The sequence below is a fragment of the Gymnoscopelus microlampas genome (genome assembly GCF_963454915.1).
Source record: "Gymnoscopelus microlampas genome assembly, chromosome: 15".
Classification (NCBI taxonomy): Eukaryota; Metazoa; Chordata; class Actinopteri; order Myctophiformes; family Myctophidae; genus Gymnoscopelus; species Gymnoscopelus microlampas.
In genome coordinates this window covers 37,712,291-37,735,176 of record NC_139952.1, presented here as the reverse complement: position 1 = coordinate 37,735,176, position 22,886 = coordinate 37,712,291, and the positions used below count along the sequence as shown (strand labels likewise).

The window sequence follows — 22,886 nt, the reverse complement described above, 5'->3', positions numbered from 1 at the left end:
CAGACTTGCACGCAAACAAATACAGACTTAAGCTATCAGATATATTCACACACACACACACACACACACACACACACACACACACACACACACACACACACACACACACACACACACACACACACACACACAATGTATCCAAATGAAATGTGCACAAGCTGAGTACGAAGAGTTCCATTCTAAATGCTGAGGAAGTCTTCCATTGAAGTTCATGGTCATCTATTGGATGTTTTTTATCACTTTGTCGACCAACTGCATTGATCCACCATCCTTTAACCACATAAACCTTAGCGTCCCTACAGCTGATCTATAAGCTTGCGACGCGTTGTGAGCTTGTAGATCGACTATTTTCGGCGAAGAGATGTGGCGTAGTAACATATAAAAAAAAGGAAGAGGCCATGTATAGAGCCTTGGGGGACCAGTCAATGAAGTATATCGTCACTGTCGGGTGGAAACCTCATTTGTCCAAAACTGTTACCTTTCAGGATTCAAATTCCAAAGTAGCAAAAGTTGCAGATCTACAAGATCAAAACGGGTCGCTTCGCGCTGCGTTTCGAGCTTGTGGATCTGCTACATTTGATGCTTTTGTGTGACGCTGTAGTATGACCAAGTTTACGAAAAAACACAATGGAGATAGGAGGTTTCTGCCCGACAGCAACGGTGTAGTGTTGAAGTGGTTAAAAAGCACCAGAAACACCATGTTTCAGTTTGAGGTGTTCCAAATGTTGAATATCTTGTTTTGGAATGGAATTCTTCATCTATTTCTGACAAACTTTAACATTGTATCGGTGGAGTTGGCTATCCTGCCTAGGGACGCTTACAATCTGCCATGAATCTATAATGAATTATAGAAATGATATATTTTTAGATGTGCTGGGCGATATCTTATTTATGCAACAAGTGATATCTTATTTATGCACCAAACAATGCTATATGTAACATATCTTGATATTATGCTTTCTATCTATGAACTTTCCGTGATGTAACACTATGTTAAATCCAGGCGTTGGGATCCTTTAGGTAGGATTTTAACGATTCTGGTTCCTTGACAATTCCCTCCTAACGTTCCCTTTAACGATTCCTATAGAGGGTTCCAAATGGACCCTTACAGGTCTGTAACTCTTAGAAAACCACCAGTATTGTAATCGTATAGCAGAGGTGAAGTCCACATACCAGCTCTGACAGTGTGATTAAAAACCGGCTCCAGAAACTGTTCCAAATGTGATGGAACCGATTCCGGCTCCTCAATGTTGGACCCGGTTCCCCCGATTCCTCCGGTTCTCGATCCCAACCCTAGTTTAAATCCAGCCAGGAGCCACACTCAAGTTAGTTTACAGGGTTACGTTGAAAATGAAAAAGGATTAGGCCGCCCGCTGGCCTAGCGGTCAGGGCGCATACCACATATAGGCTTAAATGACAGCGTGTCGTGGGTTTGAATCCCGATCCTGACGACCTTTGCTGCGTGTCACACACCGTCTCTCTCTCCGTTTCCTGTCAATCTCCACTGTGTATTATAAATAAAGGCAGAAAAGCCCCCAATTATTATTTTAGTAATGAAAAAGGACACTGTAGACCGCTGAGGACGTCATCAATCTTTGTTGTAAGATATATAACATTTCTCTATAATCTTGTTATTGTATATGTCAATATTGATTTGTAAATATCTACCAGTCATAACAGTATATATTGCCCAGCACTCAAACTCGACGGTTGAAAGTCACTGAGTATTTGGTTGGTAGTCGCTCTAGTGAACCGCTAAGTATTCAGTGCTGTGTTCTCACCTCTGGTTGGCTGCAGCTGTGTTCTTGGTGGGCTCTGATTGGCTGTGACTGTTACTGCTTTAGATACTGCTGGAAGGTGACATTGCATGCCAGGAGGCTGGTGACTAATGCTTACCTTGTAGAGATATGCGTGCGCGCACACACAAACACAAATACAAAAACATACTCTGATGCATACAAACTGTCAAACACACCCACAATCACATGCACACACTACGCAAGTCGACCTACGATGGAACTGAAGCAACTTGCACACGTGCTGTACAGTACACGTGCAACAACATACATGTACCAGGCGTCCTACCTACTCTTATTCCGAAAGACGTGAAAACGCACAAAGACGTTCACCAACTTGTAATCTTTTTCCTGTGTTGGAACAGAGCATGCCGTGAATATAGCTTCGCAGAAACCGTCAACTTTGAACCTCAGACCCCCCCAACCTCAACACAAAGTGTCAATGCACTGTTAATTACACTGTAATTACATTGTTACACAATGGCTTAATTATTATTACTATTATTATTAATTGTATTTAGAAAAGCAAGAACAACTTGGAGCAGGGTGAAAACAAGCTATCTGGGCTACCTGATTTTCCTACTCAAACCTTTTGCCTTTCTGTAGAAGCAGACTTTTGTTTCAGAATGACAGCAGCCTGGGAAATCCCACTTGATTTTGTTTTCGGTTGATAATTAGTTTTTCCCTTTTCCCCACTATGCAGATCTGACATTAACATTTAGTGTCACTGCCTTTCTCTAATCACACGGCTTTCATTAATCTAGTTGTATATCCGTGACAAATTTGCGCGTTATGTGCTTCTTGCTTTTCCTGCTGTTGCAGAATTGGCTTGTTTTTTTTAACATAACCCCTTCCCTGCTGAGTTTTCCATACATTTCAGGACTGTGAATAATGTGTCACGAGCACTTCACGCTTAGAGCCCTTGAAGCAGGTCTGCACTGTATAACAAAATATAAGATGTGTTTGTATAAAGTAAGGATGGGACGATATGAAAATTACATGTCACGATTATTGTGTCTTAAGTTATTGCGATAATGATATTATCGCGATAATCAAAGTATGCTTAAAACGACACTGTTGTTAACCACTTGAACCCCCCGCATCGCTTTTCTGGGGGGAACGCTTCGTCAAAAATAGACGATCTACGAGCTCACAACGTGTTGTAAGCTTGTAGATCAGCTATTTTGGCGAATCGATTTGTTTAGAGTGAAATAAGAGCGCACCAAATGTGCTCTTTACAGGTCCATTTTATAAAGTATAATTACAATTTATACTTTATATAAAAATATTAAATCTCTGTGATACGATTATTGTGAGTGTTTTTTATAACTATAAGCGATAACGATTATAATCCCATCCCTAGTATAAAGTTTCTCACCAAAAAGTGGAGAGTCCTAGGGTTCCCAAGGAGGCAAAAATCCAATGCAAAAACAATTGAGGAGGGAGAGCACTGTACAATGCAAAAGTTTTACAATAGTTGACTTCAAACAGCGATAATTTACAGCTTTTTTTGTTCAGGCAAACAAACAAACTTTTGGCCAAAGATCTTACAACGCGTTGTTTTCCGACTACAAGAACTCTTCCTCAGGCTTACCACTGCTGACTGAGGAAGAGTTCTTGTACTCGGAACGCGTTGCGAAGTAGTTTGTAAGCCAATCGTTTGTTCATATGTATAAAGTTTAAAGGCGAAACTTTGCTGATGTTTTAACCTGTCCTGAATCCTATGATTCTATTGGGAGGGTAGTTCAGAGTGCGCTCTGTTTGTCAAGAGCTCTACTCTTCTTTTTGCTGCCAGCATATAGTCACTGTCGGGCAGAAACATTGTTACCTCCATATGTTTTATGTTTTTAAATACATTTTAATTGGATCATAATAAGTAGCGAAAATAGTAGATCTGCAAGCTCACAATGCTTCACGGCGTGCGGTGAGCTCGTAGATCCATCTATTTAGAAAATCTTTAGAAACTTTATCTCCATATTCTTGTTTTTTTCGTAAATTAACGCCCTACTTGATCATACTACAGCGTCGTGGCGAGTTTAAGCTTGTCGATCTGCTACTTTTGGACATGTGCGGTTTCCACCCGACAGACGATAATGTAAAATGATGCATTTTGAGGAGTTTTACACACAGGCTGGAGGTGATTTTTCTACAGCGAGCAGCCCTCGTCCCATAGAGCGTAATGTGAAGTGTTATGTCACAATAGAATAAGAGGATTCACAGGAAATAACAGAAGTTTTCCCTTTAACTAAATGGGGAAATTAGTTTAATTCAATCAAATCTTTATCTTTCAAATCCAAACGGGCCCTGCCTGAGGTATTTTCAATCTACTTTTGTTTGCTTGTTTTTAATGAGAATTAATTCAGTCCACTCCCCTTGTCTTTGAGACAGACTTAGTTGGTAGACAGTCTTCGGTGAGAGAGTGGCAGAGGGTCTGGCTGACCCTAGATCAGCAACAGAGATAGGGTCTCTCAACCACACCATTGGACTGTAAAATTCGTAGTGTTAATTTAACTCTTAACAGTGTAAACATTTGCCTTTTTTTCCACTTTAAGAGTTAAATTAACACTCAGGATTTTACCCTGTCTCTGGACAATGACCTACTATTTTGCCCAAGCTCATCAGGGGCAATAAACTGAAAAGACAAATGACAGCAGAGACAGTGGAAGGTCCAATGTGATAACACTGTGTACAACTGTGTAATGACATTTTAATAATGCCTTGTGATTGGATACACAGGGACAGTGCGCACAATGCTGAGGTTGGGGCCATATTTGACAGGTAAATACGTCACTACACACACACACACACACACACACACACACACACACACACACAACAAAGCAAATGCACACACAAAAACAAATACATAGTCATAGTTTCCTTTGGAATGTTTGAAGTCCAAAAAGGTACTACGCACATCTCTACTCTTATTTTCTTCACACGTGGATACTGCTTTAGTTTTCTATTGTGACATTCGTGCTGAAAAATCTCATCAATTAACCTGGTTGACGTAAGTATACTGACATGTTTGGTTGTGTGGACAGTGGAATGTAGTCAGGTGGCTTAGCAAAATTACCGCTACAAAGCGGATAAAAGCGCCAACTTTTTCATGGAGCTTCTTTATGACTGATGGATTCTAGCTTAGGAGCCAAAACAAAAAAAAAGAATTAAAAAAAATCTAATTAAAAAACAGGCCAATTCACTTTTTGGCTTATAACTTTTGAGGCGAGGCTAGAATCCATCAGTAGGTCCAAAAAGAGCATCAAGCAAAATTTGCCGCTTTTTCCCACTTCGTCACGGACGGTAATGTTAAAAAACTGCATTAAGCCACTGGACTAATAGTGGAGTGTCATGCTGCGTTCACACTAACGGCGCCAAAAGCTACTAAACTTCCAAGCGTGGTCAGCTACACTGTCGCGCCTGTTGCAGATTTGCTAAACACCCTTGTTGGCGTCATCAAGTGTGCGTCCGTCCGTCCGTGTGTGGGAGAGAAAAGCGAGAGACCGGGGCGCCGATGCCCTAGTGGTTAATACGCTCACCACATATAGGCTCTGCAGCAGCCTGATGGTGAGTCCCGGGTTCGACAGATCTTTGCTGCCTGTCACTCCCCGACTCTTTCCCCCGTTTCCTGTCAAATCTCCACTGTACTATCAATAAAAAATATTTAAAAAGCTGATGCCACTTAAACCTTTCTTTTTTGGTAGCTTGTCACACAGCGACAACTGCCAGGTGTCAGTTTCTAGCTTCATGTCGATGGCTTCCATTGAAAATGACTTGCATGTAGTCTATCACTTTGTCGCTGCCAGTGTGAACGCAGCATTATAGTTTGTAGTCCTAAAATGTGGAAGTGAGTTCGCAATGGGTTTCCACTTTCCTCACCAAATGTCATTGTTTTTTTTTTACCATAGGGTTTTCTATTTATGCAGAAAATAAGGTCTGTGGGTAACATAAGCTTGATAGAGTTTTCATGTTACGACATAAATTACACCCGTTAATCACAAACTCATTTAGACCTGAGGCCAATTATAAAAACGCTGTCTAAATCCTAGCCTAAGTTTTCTGAAAAATGTCAATTATATGAAAAAATAATAAAAAACATGAATGTTGCTATATATGGAGCCAACTAATGTGACACGGATGTGGTCCCGCTTTGAAAGGTAAAAATCACACCTGTGTGAAGGTAGTGGCGCCTTTGATACATTTTGTCATCAATAAGTGTTTATAATGTGTTTATAGCCACGTGTCACGTGAAGCTTGACCAATCACTTTGTTGACGTGTCTGACCAATCAGAACGTTGACGCAAAAGCCAGGTATAGAGGGCGGCTAGCGCCGCTAAAAAGACGTATAGGTTACATCAGGTCTAAATGGGTTAAGGAATAGAGATTTGTTTTTTTAAGATTTAAATATGTATATTATTTCCCTGTGTGGTTCACAAATTGTAAAAGTCCATTGGAAATCTGCAGTGGGAACCCATGGTGGCGGTAACTAATGGGTTGGTGTGCAAAAAGACGTCAACACTGAAGCACACCATTATACTGCTCTGGTCTGTGTGTACAGTGTGTGTGTGTGTGTGTGTGTAGGGGGTGTAGAGGTCTGGTTTAGATCCCTGGACTGGTTCGGAAGGTCTGGGTGGGGACTTGGGAGAGTGAACAACCTTTCCCTCCCTCAGCAAATCCTCGCTGTCAGGCAGAAACCTCCTGTCTCCATATTCTAACTTTTTGTTTTTTTGTAAATTAACGCTCTACTTGATTATACGATACGACAGCATATTGTACAGCTGTATTTTTGTATTTGAATCCTGAAAAGTAACAGTTTTGGACATATGAGGTTTCCACCCAACAGAGACTAAATAGTCCAAACGACACTTGACACCCTGTTCTGTGCCGACAGTAGAATGTTGGTAATAAACAGATTTCTTTGATGTAGGATAAGGATGTGGTGCGATTTGGAAAAACAAAAAGCACAAGACTTATCTCCATTACCGCATGTCATGAACTTGTGAGTCGTCATGCTTTCCAGAGCGACGTGGATGAATTAAAAATAATTTGTTGATAAATTGGGTTACCGGCGTATCTGGGAATGAGGTCGCAGCAGTCTGCACCGATAGGGAAAAACAAGCTCTGTTTAGCTTCAATGAGAGGTTACATCTTAACCCTTTCAATCCGAGAATGCATCTCTGTCATTTTATTTATTTCTTTGGCTATTCAAAAAATTGCAGATATACAAGCTCATCATCGCGTGGCAAGTGCCGCACTACGAGCTTGTAGATCTGCAATTTTCAGTCAAGTGTGCGTCCGTCCGTGTGTGGGAGAGAAGAGCGAGAGACCGGGGCGCAGATTGCCTAGTGGTTAATACGCTTACCACATATAGGTTCTGCAGCAGCATGATGGCGAGTTGGGATTTAGAAGGCATTTGTAGAATTCCCAGAAGCAAAGATTTGCATTACAAATGTTCACTTGAAAAGACATGTATTAAAAAGATTTGCACAACGATTTTCCAAAAGATTGCAGACATATAGCTTGTAGATCTGCTATGTTTGAATAGCCAAAGTATAAGATAATGGGTGAAGTGGTTAAAATCTAAAGGGACAGATGCTTTCCCGGCCTTAACCCATTTAGGATGGGAACCCCTATTTGTAACTATACCTTTCAGGACAGTAACCCCAGTAACCCCTTGTTCTTGTTGCTATGTACATTATATAGCAACATGCATTTTTTTGTCATTTTTGAATACATGCTTTTTTTCAGAAAACTTAGGTCAGGATTTAGAAGGCGTTTTTGGAATCGGCCTCAGGTCTAAATGGGTTAATGGCTTAAACACAGGAGCCAGTCGCAGCACAGCTGTAGATCCCAGATTTCAGCACCCTAATGCAGTGGTTCTCAACCTGTGGGTGGGGACCCCCAGGTTGACTTTTGGGGTGGTTCCCCAGATGACCGTAAAGTGACAATTTAATGACTTAATACTTCAAATATGATTATTTTGGGGGGTTGTGGCCCGAAAAGGTTGAGAACCACTGCCCTAATGCAGTGGTTTTCAACCCTTTTCATATCAAGGTCCATTATTTATTAGGCATTTGAGCCACGGACCACCATTTGATGAGATTTAGACTCTCAGACCCAAGACTTAAAATATTTTGTGCCATTAGGAGAGATAACAGGCAAACGTTTATCAAAAAAACAATTCTTTTACATTCTGTAATTGTGTAGACTTCTTGTAAATCAAGTAATGCAGATGTTTAACAATAATTTAACTCTTGAGAGCGTAAAATTAAGGGTCCATTTAGTTTCATTTTAGTTAAAGATCTATAAGGGTCAATTTGGTGACCAACTCCATCATTTAGCTTGGTTCCCGATCTTAATGGATTAATAGCACCATCTTGAGGCCAGTTGAACTAACATGTTTTTGGTTCTGGAAATCTGTAAGGATCAGTGTCACACCAGTTAGGTTATGAGAGATCTGTTATTAGTTAGGCATGATTCATTACTTTGTCGCACAACGCCACTGTGTGCCGAAAATAGCTGATCTACAAGCTCACAACGCTATTTATGAGTCTCTGTAGTGGTCACCAGTTCTTCAGAGCACTGGGGCAGCATGCTCAAACGTGTGGAAAATTACTATATAAAAGTGGAGTTTTAATTTAACAAGACATCGCATCTAGTAACGCTGTGGCCTTCCCGTCCAGTATTTCACTATTGATAGTAGGTTACTACTGTAGGTGAGCTATTCATGATTGAAGCTGCACAAATCGAAATTCAGTGGCGAAGCCCCACAATATGAAAAATCCAGTTGGCATTGCCTGTACTTGTTAGCTCTTGCTCATTCTATGTCTCCTTTGGCCAAAAGGAAATGGTGATATATAAATAAATATATTTTTTATATATATCAAATATATCACTTTATAAAATGAATACTTTACCTATGAGCAGTGTTGGGCAGTAACATGTTGCCTACTAATATATTACTATGATATTATTACTTTACCCAGTAATGACTTATTACAGCTGCCAAAACAGTAATATTATTACATATTACTGATCCAAGTAGCACTGTTACAATGTGACCGGTACAACTGTTACAATGAACAGGGTTTGTTTTTGTTTCTGACCGAGATAAAAGCATTTTGTCTTTGTTCTATTGGTTGTATTTTCTATGAGCCGGCGCCGCCGTGTGTCTGTGTCCAGACAGCTGTACAGATCCGTGGAGCAGCCCATTTAAACGGCAGAGTAGAAGGAACACTTAGCGAAGGTACAGGATGTTAGCTCGTAGATCTGTTCTTTTTAAGCATGCGCCATTGTGCAAAGTTATTTTGTATATGTACAGGTCTGACGTCTGGCGCAGGTCTGTGTTTCCTCCGTGTGTGGCTCAAAAACAAAGCCATGCATACTTTCAACAACACTTGGGAAATATTGTCATTATTTTAAGTTTAGTCAAAGATAATAACCATTGTTGTCTATTGCAAACTTTGTGCGGGCAGCATAGGCCAATCGATTTCAACCGCAGTCTGTGAAGTATTCAACTGACATCTAAAGCCAAATAGGGACGCTAAGGTTCAAGGGTTCATGGTTAACTGTGATACAAATTTTATACTAAAACATTAGCAGTTTACAGGTAAACATTGGCATATCCTGATGGTGCAGACTTTTCTTGCTGCAATGACCGAGGAGGCGGTTCCATTTCTTGTCTTGTATGTAGTTGCGTGAGCTGTGACTGCTCTACTTTTTGAAGGGAGATACAGACATGTAGAGCAGTGGTTCTCAACCTGTGGGTCGGACCCCCAGATGATTTTTTTGGGGGGTCCCCAGATGACAGTGGAGTGACAATTGAAGGACTTTTAAGACCTTTTTAATACCCCAAAAAAGAAAAGAAGAAAGACCATTACTGCATTAAAAGTAATCAACAAACTATACTATAAGAACTGGTCAAACATTGGCCAAATTGTCCCGAAAAGGCCTGAAAAGGTTCGAGAACAGTGTATTTAGAGAACAGCGGACCACAGATTAGATGTTGTTGCCATGTATAAACTTAACAGAGTCTGCACTTTCTCCTTCCTCTGTCCTTTCCTGCCCCCCGCCCCCCCCCCTCTCTGTCCGCCTGTCCTCTCTGTCTCCCCGTCCTTAATCTTTGTCTCCATGTTTTTCTCTCCACACCTCATTCGATTCTCATTCTTCAACCCCCCTCCCCTCCATACCGCCACTCCTCTATGACATCCACGTGTATAGGGTCCTGACAGAGTTGGTGAGTAAGATGAGAGACATGCAGATGGACAAGACGGAGCTGGGCTGCCTCCGAGCCATCATCCTTTTCAATCCAGGTTAGCCTACACACACGCATTTTAGGCCGTTGGTTCTCAAAGTGGGGTCCGGGGACCCCCAGGGGTACTTGAGGGGGTTCCAGGGGGTACCCAGGTAAATGATGGACAGGAACCAAATGGACCCTTATGGGTCTGTAACTCTGAGAGTGTACAAATGGACCGTTACTCAGAGTTAGATTAACATTGATTTTACAATATGAATTGGGGTCCCAGAGATAGAAATGCCATTAAATCGGGGTCCGTAGCCTAATGCATGTCAAACTGGGGGTCCTTGAAATTAAAATGGTTGAGAATCACTGCTATAGAGCCGTAAAAATCTTCTCTTATGGGGGTCCCTGGCATATCTTTTCAAATGGTGGTCCGTGGGCTAATAAGTGTCAATTTGACATGAAGAAGTTTGAGAACCACTGGCCTACACACACACATTTTAGGGTGCAGTAGTTTGCAGTAGAACTTTTTCTTTTTACTATGTATTTTTGGCGAAACATGCTATTTTCAACTGGGTATAACAAGAGAACGGGAGGTCACGACGACATTGTTTTTTTCACGGAAGCACAGTGATTTCCTCCGGGATTAGCAACCATCAGGGGATCAATCGTACAGGAGCTAAATATTCTGTGGTTCTTGAAAAATGTGTCAGAATGCTTTCAAATGCTGGCAGAAGCTACCTGCCAGCATTAGAAAGGCCCTGGCAGTGAATGTGTTGAATTCAGTAGCAAAAAAGACCCCAAAAAAGCTCACTAGGGTGCAGCAGTTAAATTAAACTAATTTATTTAATCTGTTATATACACATTTTTGTTAAATGCAGTAGCAAAAAATATCACAAATAGCCTATTGTATGACAGAAAATCTAAAGTCACAAAAACAAAATTTGTGTCAAGTAAGTAATACTATTATTGACTCTTATGAAAGCTCCTGTCATGTATATCGCCAGCGGCAGCATGTCTTCAATGGAAGCATGTTGCACACCGAAAATAGCCAATCTACAAACTCTCAAGGCTATTTTCGGTTATTGTTTTAAGGTTAGAGAATTTGAAGTGGTCATTCTAGCAATATGTTCAGAAGCATCTTCCATAAAATCTTACTAGTCTCGGATATTTCATATAAAAGGTTAAAACCTCGGATCTGTGATTTCTTCACCTTGTTGGCAGTATGTAGAACAGCAGGAAGAATATTACTAAAACATCTTAATGTTACATATTGTGTTAATTGTTTAGGAAACAATTGTGGGGGGGCGTCGTGAGATTTCATTTTGCGTTAATCCTCGGTTGTATGCGTTGGCAGATGCCAAGGGCCTGTCGATCCCCAGTGAGGTGGAGCTGCTGAGAGAGAGGGTGTACGCCTCTCTGGAATCCTACTGCAAACAGAGATACCCTGATCAGCAGGGCAGGTAATGTTAACACACAGCGCCTTACATACTGTACATAGATGCACACACAATACTGTACCATGTTAAATAGCCTGTCATTCACACCAGTGGCTATCAAATGGTGTGCCACTGCCAAGTCACACTGGCGTGCCATGAGTCCAGAGGTGCTTTGGGATTTTGTGACAACCACACATTATTATTGCAATATATAATATACAAAAAGTTATGCATTGTTTTTTAATTTACTAACATTTTTTTGCACACTTGTTTCCCAGTACTGGGGCAAATTGTATACCTTAACAGATATGACCGCCAGGGAGTCCTGGTACTCACTTCATTGAAAACCTAACAACATCACTGTATTATATTACATTTATTAGATATATTGATATTATAGCTATTTTATTTTATTAGATATGTGACAATTAGTTGACTTTTGGTGCAAAAAGCCTGCATATATCGGTATCAGTTGATATCGGAAATTAGGAGTTGGACAATATCGGATATTGGCAAAAAAAAGTCAATATCGAACAGCGTTTATCTTTCCAAATGAGACAGAGCCTATAATAAGGTGTTAGGTATACTGTAAACAATATTTAGCTAATATCCTGTCCTGAACTCAGTCAAATTCTCAGGAAACTGCATAAAACCACTGGACCTTAACTCTACATCTGAAATGTACCCTGCCCCCTCCCTCCCTCCCATCATCCTCAGGTTCGCCAAGCTCCTCCTCCGGCTCCCAGCGCTTCGCTCCATTGGTCTGAAGTGCTTGGAGCACCTGTTCTTCTTCAAGCTGATTGGTGACACGCCCATCGACACCTTCCTGATGGAGATGCTAGAGGCGCCCCACCAGATCCCCTAGAGGTGTTCTTCTCAGTCCGGTCTCGGCTCGGATCAGAAGCTGCCCCCGGGATTTCCAACACACCGCCCCCCTCGGTTGTCGTCATCAATTATGATTGGCCCTTCTGCCCGGGGGGCTTCACTATTACTGCAGCGCCCATCTGGTTCTGTTTGTCCCAGCACTCATACACACACACGTCCATACATGTACATGTGTTGACATATACAGACACACACCCCTTGTAAACCTGTACATCCTTTTCACACACACACACACACACACACACACACACACACACACAGACAGACTGTTGCACACACGCGTGTAACGTGTGAGTCTTGTCCCACAAACACACACGCCTTGAAACCCAACAGGGCTCCAGACTGTGAATATAAATGGTTGCATTTGCATCCATTTAACTTGGCTTTGTAACACTTTTTCTTTCTATGGGTCCCACCAGTTAGACTTTCAAAACTATTAAAGGTTGTTTTTCTCGATTTGAGCAAATTGTACAGTGCAGGAGTGTTGCTGTGTCTTATGGTTGCGCCGAAACAGGCCACAGTGTAACAATCTGTAGGATATTACGGTAGGTTAAATATAGCCCAAAATCTGGACCTTTTATCGACTTCTGCTTCTGTTTCACCAAAAATTGATGACCTATTGAATTCTGACTGACAGATCTATCACATTGATCAGTTGATCACAGGTGACGTTGGAAGTAATTGATGGTCAAAATTGCAATCCAGGACTCTTTGGAGGCCTTGTATTTGGAATGAGTGTACTTCCAAATCCTTTGACGAGGAGCCATTGGAGGGGAAGTCTGATGTAGCGTATCTTAAAGTTGCTGCAGTTAAAATGCTCCTAGTTGGATCTTGGAACCAAATGTTTTAACCGTGCACACAGCGCCCTCTGGAGTCACAGTACTCGATGGTACCATCGAGTACTAACCGGGAAACTAATGGAGCAATCCCGAATTGGGTTACGTTTTCAATTCCTGATTGTATGGAACTTAGAAAACGTACTTGAAAATGTTCTACTGTGTTGCCGCTTTTGGGATCAACAGGCATTGGTAGTAATATAATTTTCTAGAGATGCTCCCCAATACAATTTTTTAAAATGAACTCAGGCTATATTTCCCTTTGCGCTGGTGGGACCATCTGGAAAAACATAGTGCACCAGCGCCGCCAGTAGGAAGTGTTATGCCTGATTTATATACTTTGTTGCATGCAGGTGTTCCGAACATAGCAGATCTGCAAGCTCACAACGCGTCACAATGTGGTGTTCACCGTGTTGAGACTGAGAGCTTGTATAGATTGACTATAGATTTAAGTGTGCGACACAATGTGCAACCAATTATAAATCAGCTGTAACTCAGGCTTTAGTCTGGAGCTCTGCCCATGCTCAAATGACACAGCTCAGAACGACCATAATGCTGTCTGAAACACACACACACACAATTTCCCACCCATACCCAGTGTTCCACCTTAGGGGTTAAGACTCAAGGAAATTCTGTCTCCTTTTAATCACACAGAAACGGTAAATGTCTTAAGTTTATTCTAAGTTAGCTTTTGGTTTCCCCATTCCCCTTCATCTCCGAGTGGGTTTTTATTTTTTGCTTCTTGCGATAAACTAGTAGACTTTTCTCCCTCTCTTGCTGTTAACTGGGGTTCCTTTGTTACACAATGCTTGCTGTATCTCTGTATATTATACTCATCGCCAGCCAGTTAGTTACTTGTGTATAGTTTAGCTTTTAAAAAAAAGAAAGAAACAAAAACAGGTGCGTAGCATTCACAGTCAACACGTCAAACAGCTTCTTACCGGTTGGTCGTCACGAGGTGTCTGACAGGCAAGACCTGCCTCTCCAATTGACTTCATCCAATCCGCCGTTGACGTTTGAATATTTGAATTTGCTTTCTTTTTGTTTTTGTTTAGTTTTGTTTATTTTCCCTTGAATACTTGCGCTGAAACTTTTGAGTTTCTCCTTTTTGTTTTCGAAGTACTGTACTCATGAAATGAGAGCTTTTTTTTTTTTTTGGTTCCCAAAGCAATGAAATCAAGGAAATGGGGTGGAGGCCACTTTGTTTGACCCCCCTCACCCTCCACCCCACCCTGATGCGCACAGCGGGCTTTGTAAAAAGAAAAAATTAAGAATGACTTGAATTGAATTATGTTTTGTTTTATCTCTGTTCTCTTCTTTGTCCTCTCTCTTGTTTTGGCAGTTGGCTTACTTCTGTGCCAAAATGGCTAACACAGTTACCATTCTGGACAGCCGATAGGAAGCTGTTCCAGCTTAATGCGAGACAAAAACATTTATTTTGCTTATTTCTTCATGCCCACACCTTGCCCTCATCTACTTCTATGGTGGTCATTTATGCACTTTTTTGTGAGTTGGAACTGTGTTAGAAAAAAGAAAGAGAAAATCCCCGCCACCTCCCCTCCCCCCCCCCCCCCCCCCAGAGAAATGACCGTCCGTTTTTAGACAAACTGGGATTGACCTATGGCCTAGGAGGTACTACGTGTAGGTTTTAATTATTTTTTATCAACACGCATCACTGTTCAGTCAGAGGTGATGAGTTGTTTTTAAGCATTTTGCATCATAATTGGCCATTACCTTCACAGACAAAAACAAGAGTTGTTTGTCTGTCCTGTCCCAGCACTCACTGACATCACCCTCCTTTCTTTCAAATGTGATTATATTCAATGTTTTAATAACTTTGTACACATTTGCTGCCAATGTTGCATCACCATGGATGTTGATCTTTCCAAGTCATTTAAAAATAAAAACAAAACATAACACACATTTGTTTTTTGGCCCATCAGGATGGCTTTGGAGTGACACGATGGATTTGTACAGTATGAGTTTTTTTGCAGAAATCCTACACGTTATCTCTGCTCGTTCATATTCATATTAAGCGCATTAGTTCAGTGCGCAGAGACTATAGTTGACCTCGTTTGTCTGTGAATTAGATGAAAAAGTATCTTAATGATGCAAAAATGGCAGTTAACTTTTTATCAGTGATAGGTAGATGATAATCTCACACTATGCACCCAGAGGTGAAAACTCTTATATATCAGATATAATATGTTATGCAAGCAAATCAGGTTGCACAGGTTGTATGTTTTAACAGTTCAATAGACAGAAAATGTTTTGTCTTTTTACAACATTTCGGAGCCCATTTTTACTGTCGTCGACTCAAATAAGTAGATCACGTCTCTCGCTTGATGTCCCCATGGCGCTGTCATTGAAACCGGGCGCTAAGTCGCCTACTCTTACTTCCTGTTTGTCTTGGAGTGATCTGATTGCCTGGTTTTGGTGACAACAGCACCCATTGTTTGCAGTTCAGTTGTGGGCAGCTGGCTCTTGAGCTTTCAGCTTTGGAAAACAAAGCTGTCGAATGCAGCTACATAAAACATAACCTGGGTATTTTAACCCATTAAGACCTGAGGCCGATTCTACAAAAGCCTTCTAAATCAGTAGTTCTCACACTATCAAGATTTTTCAAAAATGTTCGAAAATAGCAGATGTACAAGCTGTGAGCTTGTATGGCTGCTATTTTTGAAAAACCAACGCTAAAATCTAAAACGACACGGATGCTTTCCCGGTCCTAATGGGTTAACAAACTTGGGATTATAAAAAAAAGAAGAACTACTCACACTTAAATGTGAGCAATACTCTGGATACAGATTTAAGTTCTACCACCTTTTTGATTTGTTTTTGTCAAAGTATTTTGAGTGTTTCAAGCTGAGAAGATGGTAGTATTGGTTAGCAATTAGAACGGAAACTAGGCTTTGCACATTTTGCAGTATCATTCTACAGGGCAGGGGTTAACATTGTCCCCCATCAGGTGCTAAATAACTAACGTGGTCTTTCAGTCGAAGACTTTACATGTTTACGCCACTGCAAACACATTACGCACACATTGAGCCAAGAGTATGCAAGTACGCCGCCACATCAGTTTGACCCATTTTGTTTTTCCAGTCTTTGAACCTGAAATCTGTGAAAAAAATAAATAAACATTTCTCTCTCATAGCTCTTTTTTTTCCCCCACTTTACTACTATAGCAATGTTTTTATCTTTTATTGCAGACAAAAGTATAGCCAGCCTAGTAGCCAAATGCTAGTGAAGTTTGTTCAACTAATCTATGGCAGTGGTTCTTAAAGTGGGATTTTGGCGACCCCCAGGGGCCCTTGAGTGGGTTCCAGGGGGTCCCCAGCTAAATTAGTTGATATAACAACAAAATCAGTCTAACCACTTTAACACCATTTTATATTTGGGCTATTCAAAAATAGCAGTAATACAAACTCACAATGTGACACAATTTTCTGAAAATCTTGAAATATTTTGGATACATTAACATTTTTAACAAAAATATTGTATGGGGGTTCCTGGCACAAAACTCCTTTCAGATAGGGGTCCATGGCCAAATACATATCAATTTGGGGGTCCTTGATGTGAAACTGTTTGAGAAACACTGTTCTATTGTACCAGACCAGTGCAACAGGCCAGTCTTTTGATCTGTTCTGAAACAACAGTCCGGCTAGTAAAGTGCGGAAATTGGCTGTAGAATACTGGCGATCCACTTGCTAGTTTGACTGGGGGATAAGAGAGTTCCATTCTCTGCCCTTGCACACAGTCCCAGTATTTGCTTCTAGAGAGGATATTTGGCTCCCCCTCATGTGATGTGGATTTGGAAGCCACCAAGCAGCTAGCCTGTCAAACAGGAAAGTCTGCTAACAACACCCTGGGGCTTGTTATATGAGAACACTGGCCCTAAGCATTTACAATACACACCCCGTAGGCTGTTTTGGTTGTGAAGGCTGTTTGAAAATAGAAGTGAATTTGAGCATTCATTATGCCACCAGCAACAGGTCTGTTCATTTTCCATAATCAGAGAAACGTTGCCCACTGTTGATCAAGGTCACGTCACTGTTTAGTTGGTGCAGAGAACGTTGCTGCGGTGTGAACGTTTTTGGGTGGCATCATCACCCTTCGGGGGCCCGTGGCTCTGACCAGAATTGACGCATGTCCCATGACTAATGCTACAGCTAGCAATCAAACTAGATCAAAACAGCGTTTGGCATGGTGATGGTGTTGGTAGTGGTCTGAATGTGGAACATTTAGAACCGATTGTTCTCAAAAGAACAAACGCAGTTCACAAGTGCAACTCTTTAGGTCACTGTGTAAACTTTTCTCTAATAGAGGATAGGCTGTCTCTTGGGCATGTGTAGCTCTACACTCATGTGAATAATCTTGTCCCATGATCAGTGTTGCAATGCTGAATTGGAACGTGGTTGCACTGTATTTTAATGACGTGACGCGCACGTCGCTTAACACCTACACTACAAGTCGGGAGCCTTTGTAAACCTTGTTGAGGTGTGAATTTAAAGTAGTTTTAAATCTATGCGTGTGCCTGCGCGTGGTCAAATACAGTAGGTTCCTGCAAGGCATGCAATGCAACCCTGCCCATGATATGTTAACAGTTTTTCCTTCTTTTTTTCTGGGGTGTGTGTTCAATGGGCATACAATGCCAAATTCAGGACACTCATGGAAGAACTGCAACGGCGCCTGTGCAAATCAGCGTTGTTAGGCCCGTGCCTCAATGTATTTGTGCTTGTTGCCTGGGAGTGTACCTCTTGAATGTGAAAGCCTGCCGCTTTGTGATCATGCTTAGAGATGGGAATCATTGAAGGACCTGTTGGGTCAACGGTCAAAATGCTTGCCTGTTAACCTGGCGTTTTGTTTTAAGCTTTTCCTGAGCGACAAGTGCAGCCATAGACTAGGTTGGAGTTTCTAGATCTCCAACATTTACAAGTGTACAGTTCCCAGATGCGTTCATGTGATCCTGTAGAACAAGAGACTTTAAGTCATTCAAATGAGGAATTGTCCGCAATTTAGTTGTCATGTCGAACACATGAGATTAGTTGGCAGTGAAATTTGTCTTAACTCCCATGCCTAATTATAATGTTGAACAATTAATTTCTTGCTATGCTGTGTCTGTATGGTTTGATAAATGAACTTTATGAGCTGAGGTTATTTAAATCTGAAATCTTAAAGGTTATATGTATGCCGAGCTTAGCTAGCCTGAATTTCAATTGACTAAGTTTAGCTAAACCTCGCCTGGACGTGGTCAATCTTCTGTAACATAGATCTATGTGCTGCGGTGATGAATAAGGTCTTTTTCAAAGGCTTCAAAAACAAGTTTGTGTAAATTTATGATCTTGCATTGTTCCATCATGGGCACACATGGTTCTTATGGCTGTGACATGGATGTTTTGCACTTATTGCACTGGAAAACATTGAAGATGAACAAATGGGTCAATAAAGTAAACGTTGCATTTTTATTTATATCAACCAAAATGCATTCCTTTTTGCCAAAAACACCCCAACAATTTGTTGAAACCACGGCTATGTAAACTTGACAGATGGTAACAGAGCATCTTTCTGTCAGTAGTTTGTACTCATCCACAACGGACGTCACTCTATGTTCAGCTGAAACTGTCCATATCAGGGGCCCAGAACTATGCTTGGCTTAACTAAACTGACCTTCAGGTTTTGCCACGCTGTTTTAGTGAGGGAAAAGGGTCTTGGTTTTGGGGAGGCTACATGCTGTATGCACATGCCCTGATATGCAAGTGTGTGTGTGGACTGTCTGCATCTGAACTTTAGTATGGTCGCCAACTCCTGTCAGTTTGACAGGGTTGTGATGAGCTCACTTAGAGGATTGTTACTTACTTATTGTGTAGAGGATCGCAGACCAGGCCCTACAGGGATGGCTTGATGCTTTAAAAGCATATCCCTCCCTCCCTTCATCTCTTCTCTGACTCGGCACTCTCTCCCAGGTCTTCACCGCTTGAATGTCAACCTAGTGTATCTATGTTCCCTCACTCCACGCTGGGCTAAAAAGTGCTGGATTTGCTTCAGAATGGCCTTGCCTATGAATGGACTATAGTCTATAGAGAACATGTGTACCTGGAAAGAAAATACCTCTGTGAATGAGGCTTAAAAATGACATTAAGAGTAGTGTTGTCGCGGCTCTGTTAGTTGTGATGTGCATTTCACAGTTAGGTCCATGCAACCACTTAAATGGTGAAGTCAGTTTCCTATGAATGCTATAAGTTTGAGTGGTTGCTTTGATCCTTGGGTGAGTTTTCAGTGTCTTTTGATCGAAGTCTGCTCCAGAAGGTCAGTTGGCTGTTTTCTCAGGCCAGGTGTGTTCAATGGATGGTTTTGATGCACGTGGAAATGACTAAGCCATGGCACCCAAGGCCATCTCAATCCATTATATCATCAGAGTGGGAGATTCTTTTTCACTGCAAGTGAGAGCTGCAATGTCCCTTTCTTTAATATATAGTCAACTTTATTATATTGCTCCTATACTGAGGTTATTTCCTTATCGGCAGTTGCCTGTAAGTATGTCTATAAAAGTGCAAAGCTGTTCACAGTTATTGGGTGTCAAGGGCAGGGACTCTGCGCAATCTGTTCCTCTCCGCATACCTTACTTGATGGCAGAGCGGCGACGGACGGATGGTCGGTCTCAGTTCGGGAGACTGGCGGACCGGCGCCCCACAGCCCAAAGATAATGTACGTGTCGTGGCGGGGCGGCACTCGAGGCAGACGACGCATGCTGTGAAACTTCTGTTTTAGACTGTAGCAGTAGAAATGTTGTCGCCGCTTTTGTTACTGTTTTTTTTAAATTACCCGCTTTATTTGGGGTAATAAAAAAATAAACTTTTAGAAACTTTTATTTACTAGATCAAAGGCTGTGACTAATCATTAGGTTTGGAGTAACAGGTCCATTCTATTTTGATCATAAGAGGCTCACAATGCATTATGAAGCCTTCAGACCACCACCCTTAATTAATCCTACTAGTTTTACTTTTATAAGTAACACTTTATGGTATGTAGACTTATTCCAGGTTATTGAGCTGTGTATTCACCTATGGAAAGGTACAAGTACACAGTATTTGCTGTATCAGTACTTGGGGAAATCTTGAAATGAAAATATTACACAAGGGTGTAACATTGTAACAACAATACAAAGTACAGAGTGATTAAGAGCGCACAATGCTTATCCACAGCTTCATACACAGATTAACACGATGGAACAAGACCCAAGTAAAGTCAAAGTGTTACCGTTTATCTGTATCACTGCCAAACTGTTGGAAGCGGGCGGCCATGTTAGAATGCAGGGACACTTATGTCGAGTTCCCCCAGTGGCTCATTTGTGGGGTGTGTTCTGGTGTACTGTACTGTACAGTGCAGTAAAGAGTGTGTACTACGAAAGTTAGGCCTTGTAGTGTATACTAGAAAGGGTCCCCAAATAGGAATGGTTTCACAGCAGGTGTGGAGAGGGCTGGATTGGTCAAGGACAGAGTGAGAAGTTGACCAGTTAGTGGCCCCCCCCTCTCGGGTGCTTATTAAGCTGTGTATTGGTGCTTTTTATCTGGGTTTTTCTGCTTTGGTTTCTAAAAGAGGACAGGCCAATGACTGACTGAATTAATGAAATTAGGAATATTTGACTGGGCTAACCTAACCACAGATCTAGCTCTGCACATCTTTTTATCTTCTCTTTTTTGGTGGTGGGAGGGGGGAATTAAGTTGGTTTTCTCTTTGTTTGTTTGGGTCCATTGCAAAACTAGTGTTTTGACATTGTTGGATCGTGCATGTGGCTGTAGCTAAACACTGCCAGCCAAGAAAGGAAAAAATAAACATAAAGAAATCTCTATCGAATTAGCTTCAGATTAGGCGAGGACTTCGCCAAGGGTGGGTTTGTTTGAGTGAGTGAGTGAGTGAGAGGGAGAGAGAGAGAGGTAGGGGTGGGAATTCATCCAAGAACTTCAGGATCAGCTGTTAAGCTGTCAACGGAGAAGGAAAAAGAAAAAACGAACAAAAGCTATTTTTCAGTAGATCTAGAATCTTCCTCTTATCGTTTACTCTTCTTCACCAATACTTGTACACACACACACACACACACACACACACACACACAGCACTTCTTCTTTGTATGTTTCCTTACGTCTCTCGACTGCGCTCGTTCCTTTTTATTACCGAGTATTAAAAACATTTAAACTTCTTATATCAAAATGGGATCTTCACTTTAAATTAAAATGTCTCTTTTAATTTTATTTTACTCTTAATGTCTCCCTCTCTCTCTCTCTCTCTGGCCTGTTGTTTGTCCTGTTTGTATATCCAGCACACATGTAGAGCTGATTGGCTATTTTGTGTGCTTTGGGAAAGAAAGGAAAAGAAAAACATGAATACTGTTATCCCCCCCCCCCCCCCCCCTTTCGGTCATTAATTCTGATTCTTGTTTCTGTTTGTTGAATCATGTCTGAGTAAAGGTTTTAATACTGTAACTTACCTGGGCTGTCACTCATTCTTTCCTTTGGAGTTTTCTTCTTTCCTCTTCCAGAAATGCTCATGGTTTGAAACATTGCAAATGAAATGCATCAAGATCACAATAGTACCACATTTGTTTTAATCATTATTGTACAATAAAAGGCAGCCTCCGCACACTCAAAATCATTTTTTATATAGCAAGCTTTCGGTCATAGACCTTCTTCAGGCATGACTCTGACCGGAAGCTTGCTATATAAAACATATAATGTTTTGAGGAGGCTGCCTTTTATTGTTCATTGTGGTTTCCTTTTGGCTCCAGCACCTCACTCAAGTCTACTGGTAGATGAGCAGTGTTTTTTTTTGTTCACAATTATCTATTATCTATTGTAAAAAAATATATTCCAAGGGAGACATGTGGGTTTAGGGATTGGGTTAGTACATTGTAACAACAACACCACAGTTATCTATTAATATCAATGATCAGAATAGTTTCCAAGTAACTTTCCGAAAGTACTTAAATTAAATGGTCCTTGCATTTAAATGCCCAGTTTACATTTGTGTTGATTATGCATCTAAAACACATTATTGCAAGGTTCAGACAGGTAAAACACCAGCCCCCTTGTCTAGCCAGTTTGGCTCTGTTTCCCTGCCTCCCTCCCTCCTCCATACCAGCAGAGAGCCTGGTACTTCACTGAGCTGGCTCCGTCCCGGCAGGACCCCCAGGCCTCGAGTGACTGCTGGCACCGCACTTACGCCTTCCATACACCAGAGGGAGCACTGTGCGCTTTTTGTCCACCGGTTTTCAGGCTGTGTGGAGCAACCAGTGCTCTTCTCATCTCTCCTTCACCCCTCCATGTTTGCTCAACAGGGGGGTGAGGCTGATCTTGAACGCAGCCCGGGTATCGACGCCCATTTTTCTGCCCCACCCTCCTGTTTCTAAGATGAACCTGTTGCAGGAAAATTGCTGAGCTGACAGCGGAGATGTGTGGGTGGAGGGGAGGTTGATCGGCCCTCTGCTGCTGGAGGGCTGGTCTCTGGTCAGCAATGGGCAGTCCTCTTCCCGTTTTTCTTGTATCTTTCAACTACTCCGCTCTCTGCCTAGTCACTGTCTTTTCTCCCCCTCTCCTTCCCTTTTTCTGTCATCTCTTGTGTTCTGCCCTTTTCTCTTGCTATCACTCTGGTTACTCTCTGTCTTAGTATCGCTCAGGTTATCTTTCCTCCCCCCATG

General features: G+C 41.6%; 2 protein-coding genes across 5 annotated transcripts in view; one reads left to right on the top strand and one right to left on the bottom strand.

Annotated features, from left to right (window-relative positions):
- The window catches only part of rxrba (retinoid x receptor, beta a), a gene marked incomplete at its 3' end in the record, with an annotated part of 36,894 nt that extends 15,215 nt beyond the window's left edge, over positions 1-21,679 (top strand). For 2 of the 4 annotated variants that reach the window (XM_084080038.1, XM_084080039.1), the window contains exons 10-13: positions 4,533-4,574; positions 10,017-10,108; positions 11,393-11,498; positions 12,192-21,679. In XM_084080038.1, coding sequence (XP_083936164.1) covers positions 4,533-4,574; positions 10,017-10,108; positions 11,393-11,498; positions 12,192-12,339 — 388 coding nt within the window. Of the gene's footprint in view, positions 1-4,532; positions 4,575-10,016; positions 10,109-11,392; positions 11,503-12,191 lie in introns of those variants that run through there. The other 2 variants (XM_084080040.1, XM_084080041.1) reach the window with 2 other exon arrangements.
- Positions 1-22,886, bottom strand: part of LOC311062080 (zinc fingers and homeoboxes protein 2-like) — a 518,056-nt gene that overhangs the window by 29,121 nt on the left and 466,049 nt on the right. The window lies entirely within an intron of this gene.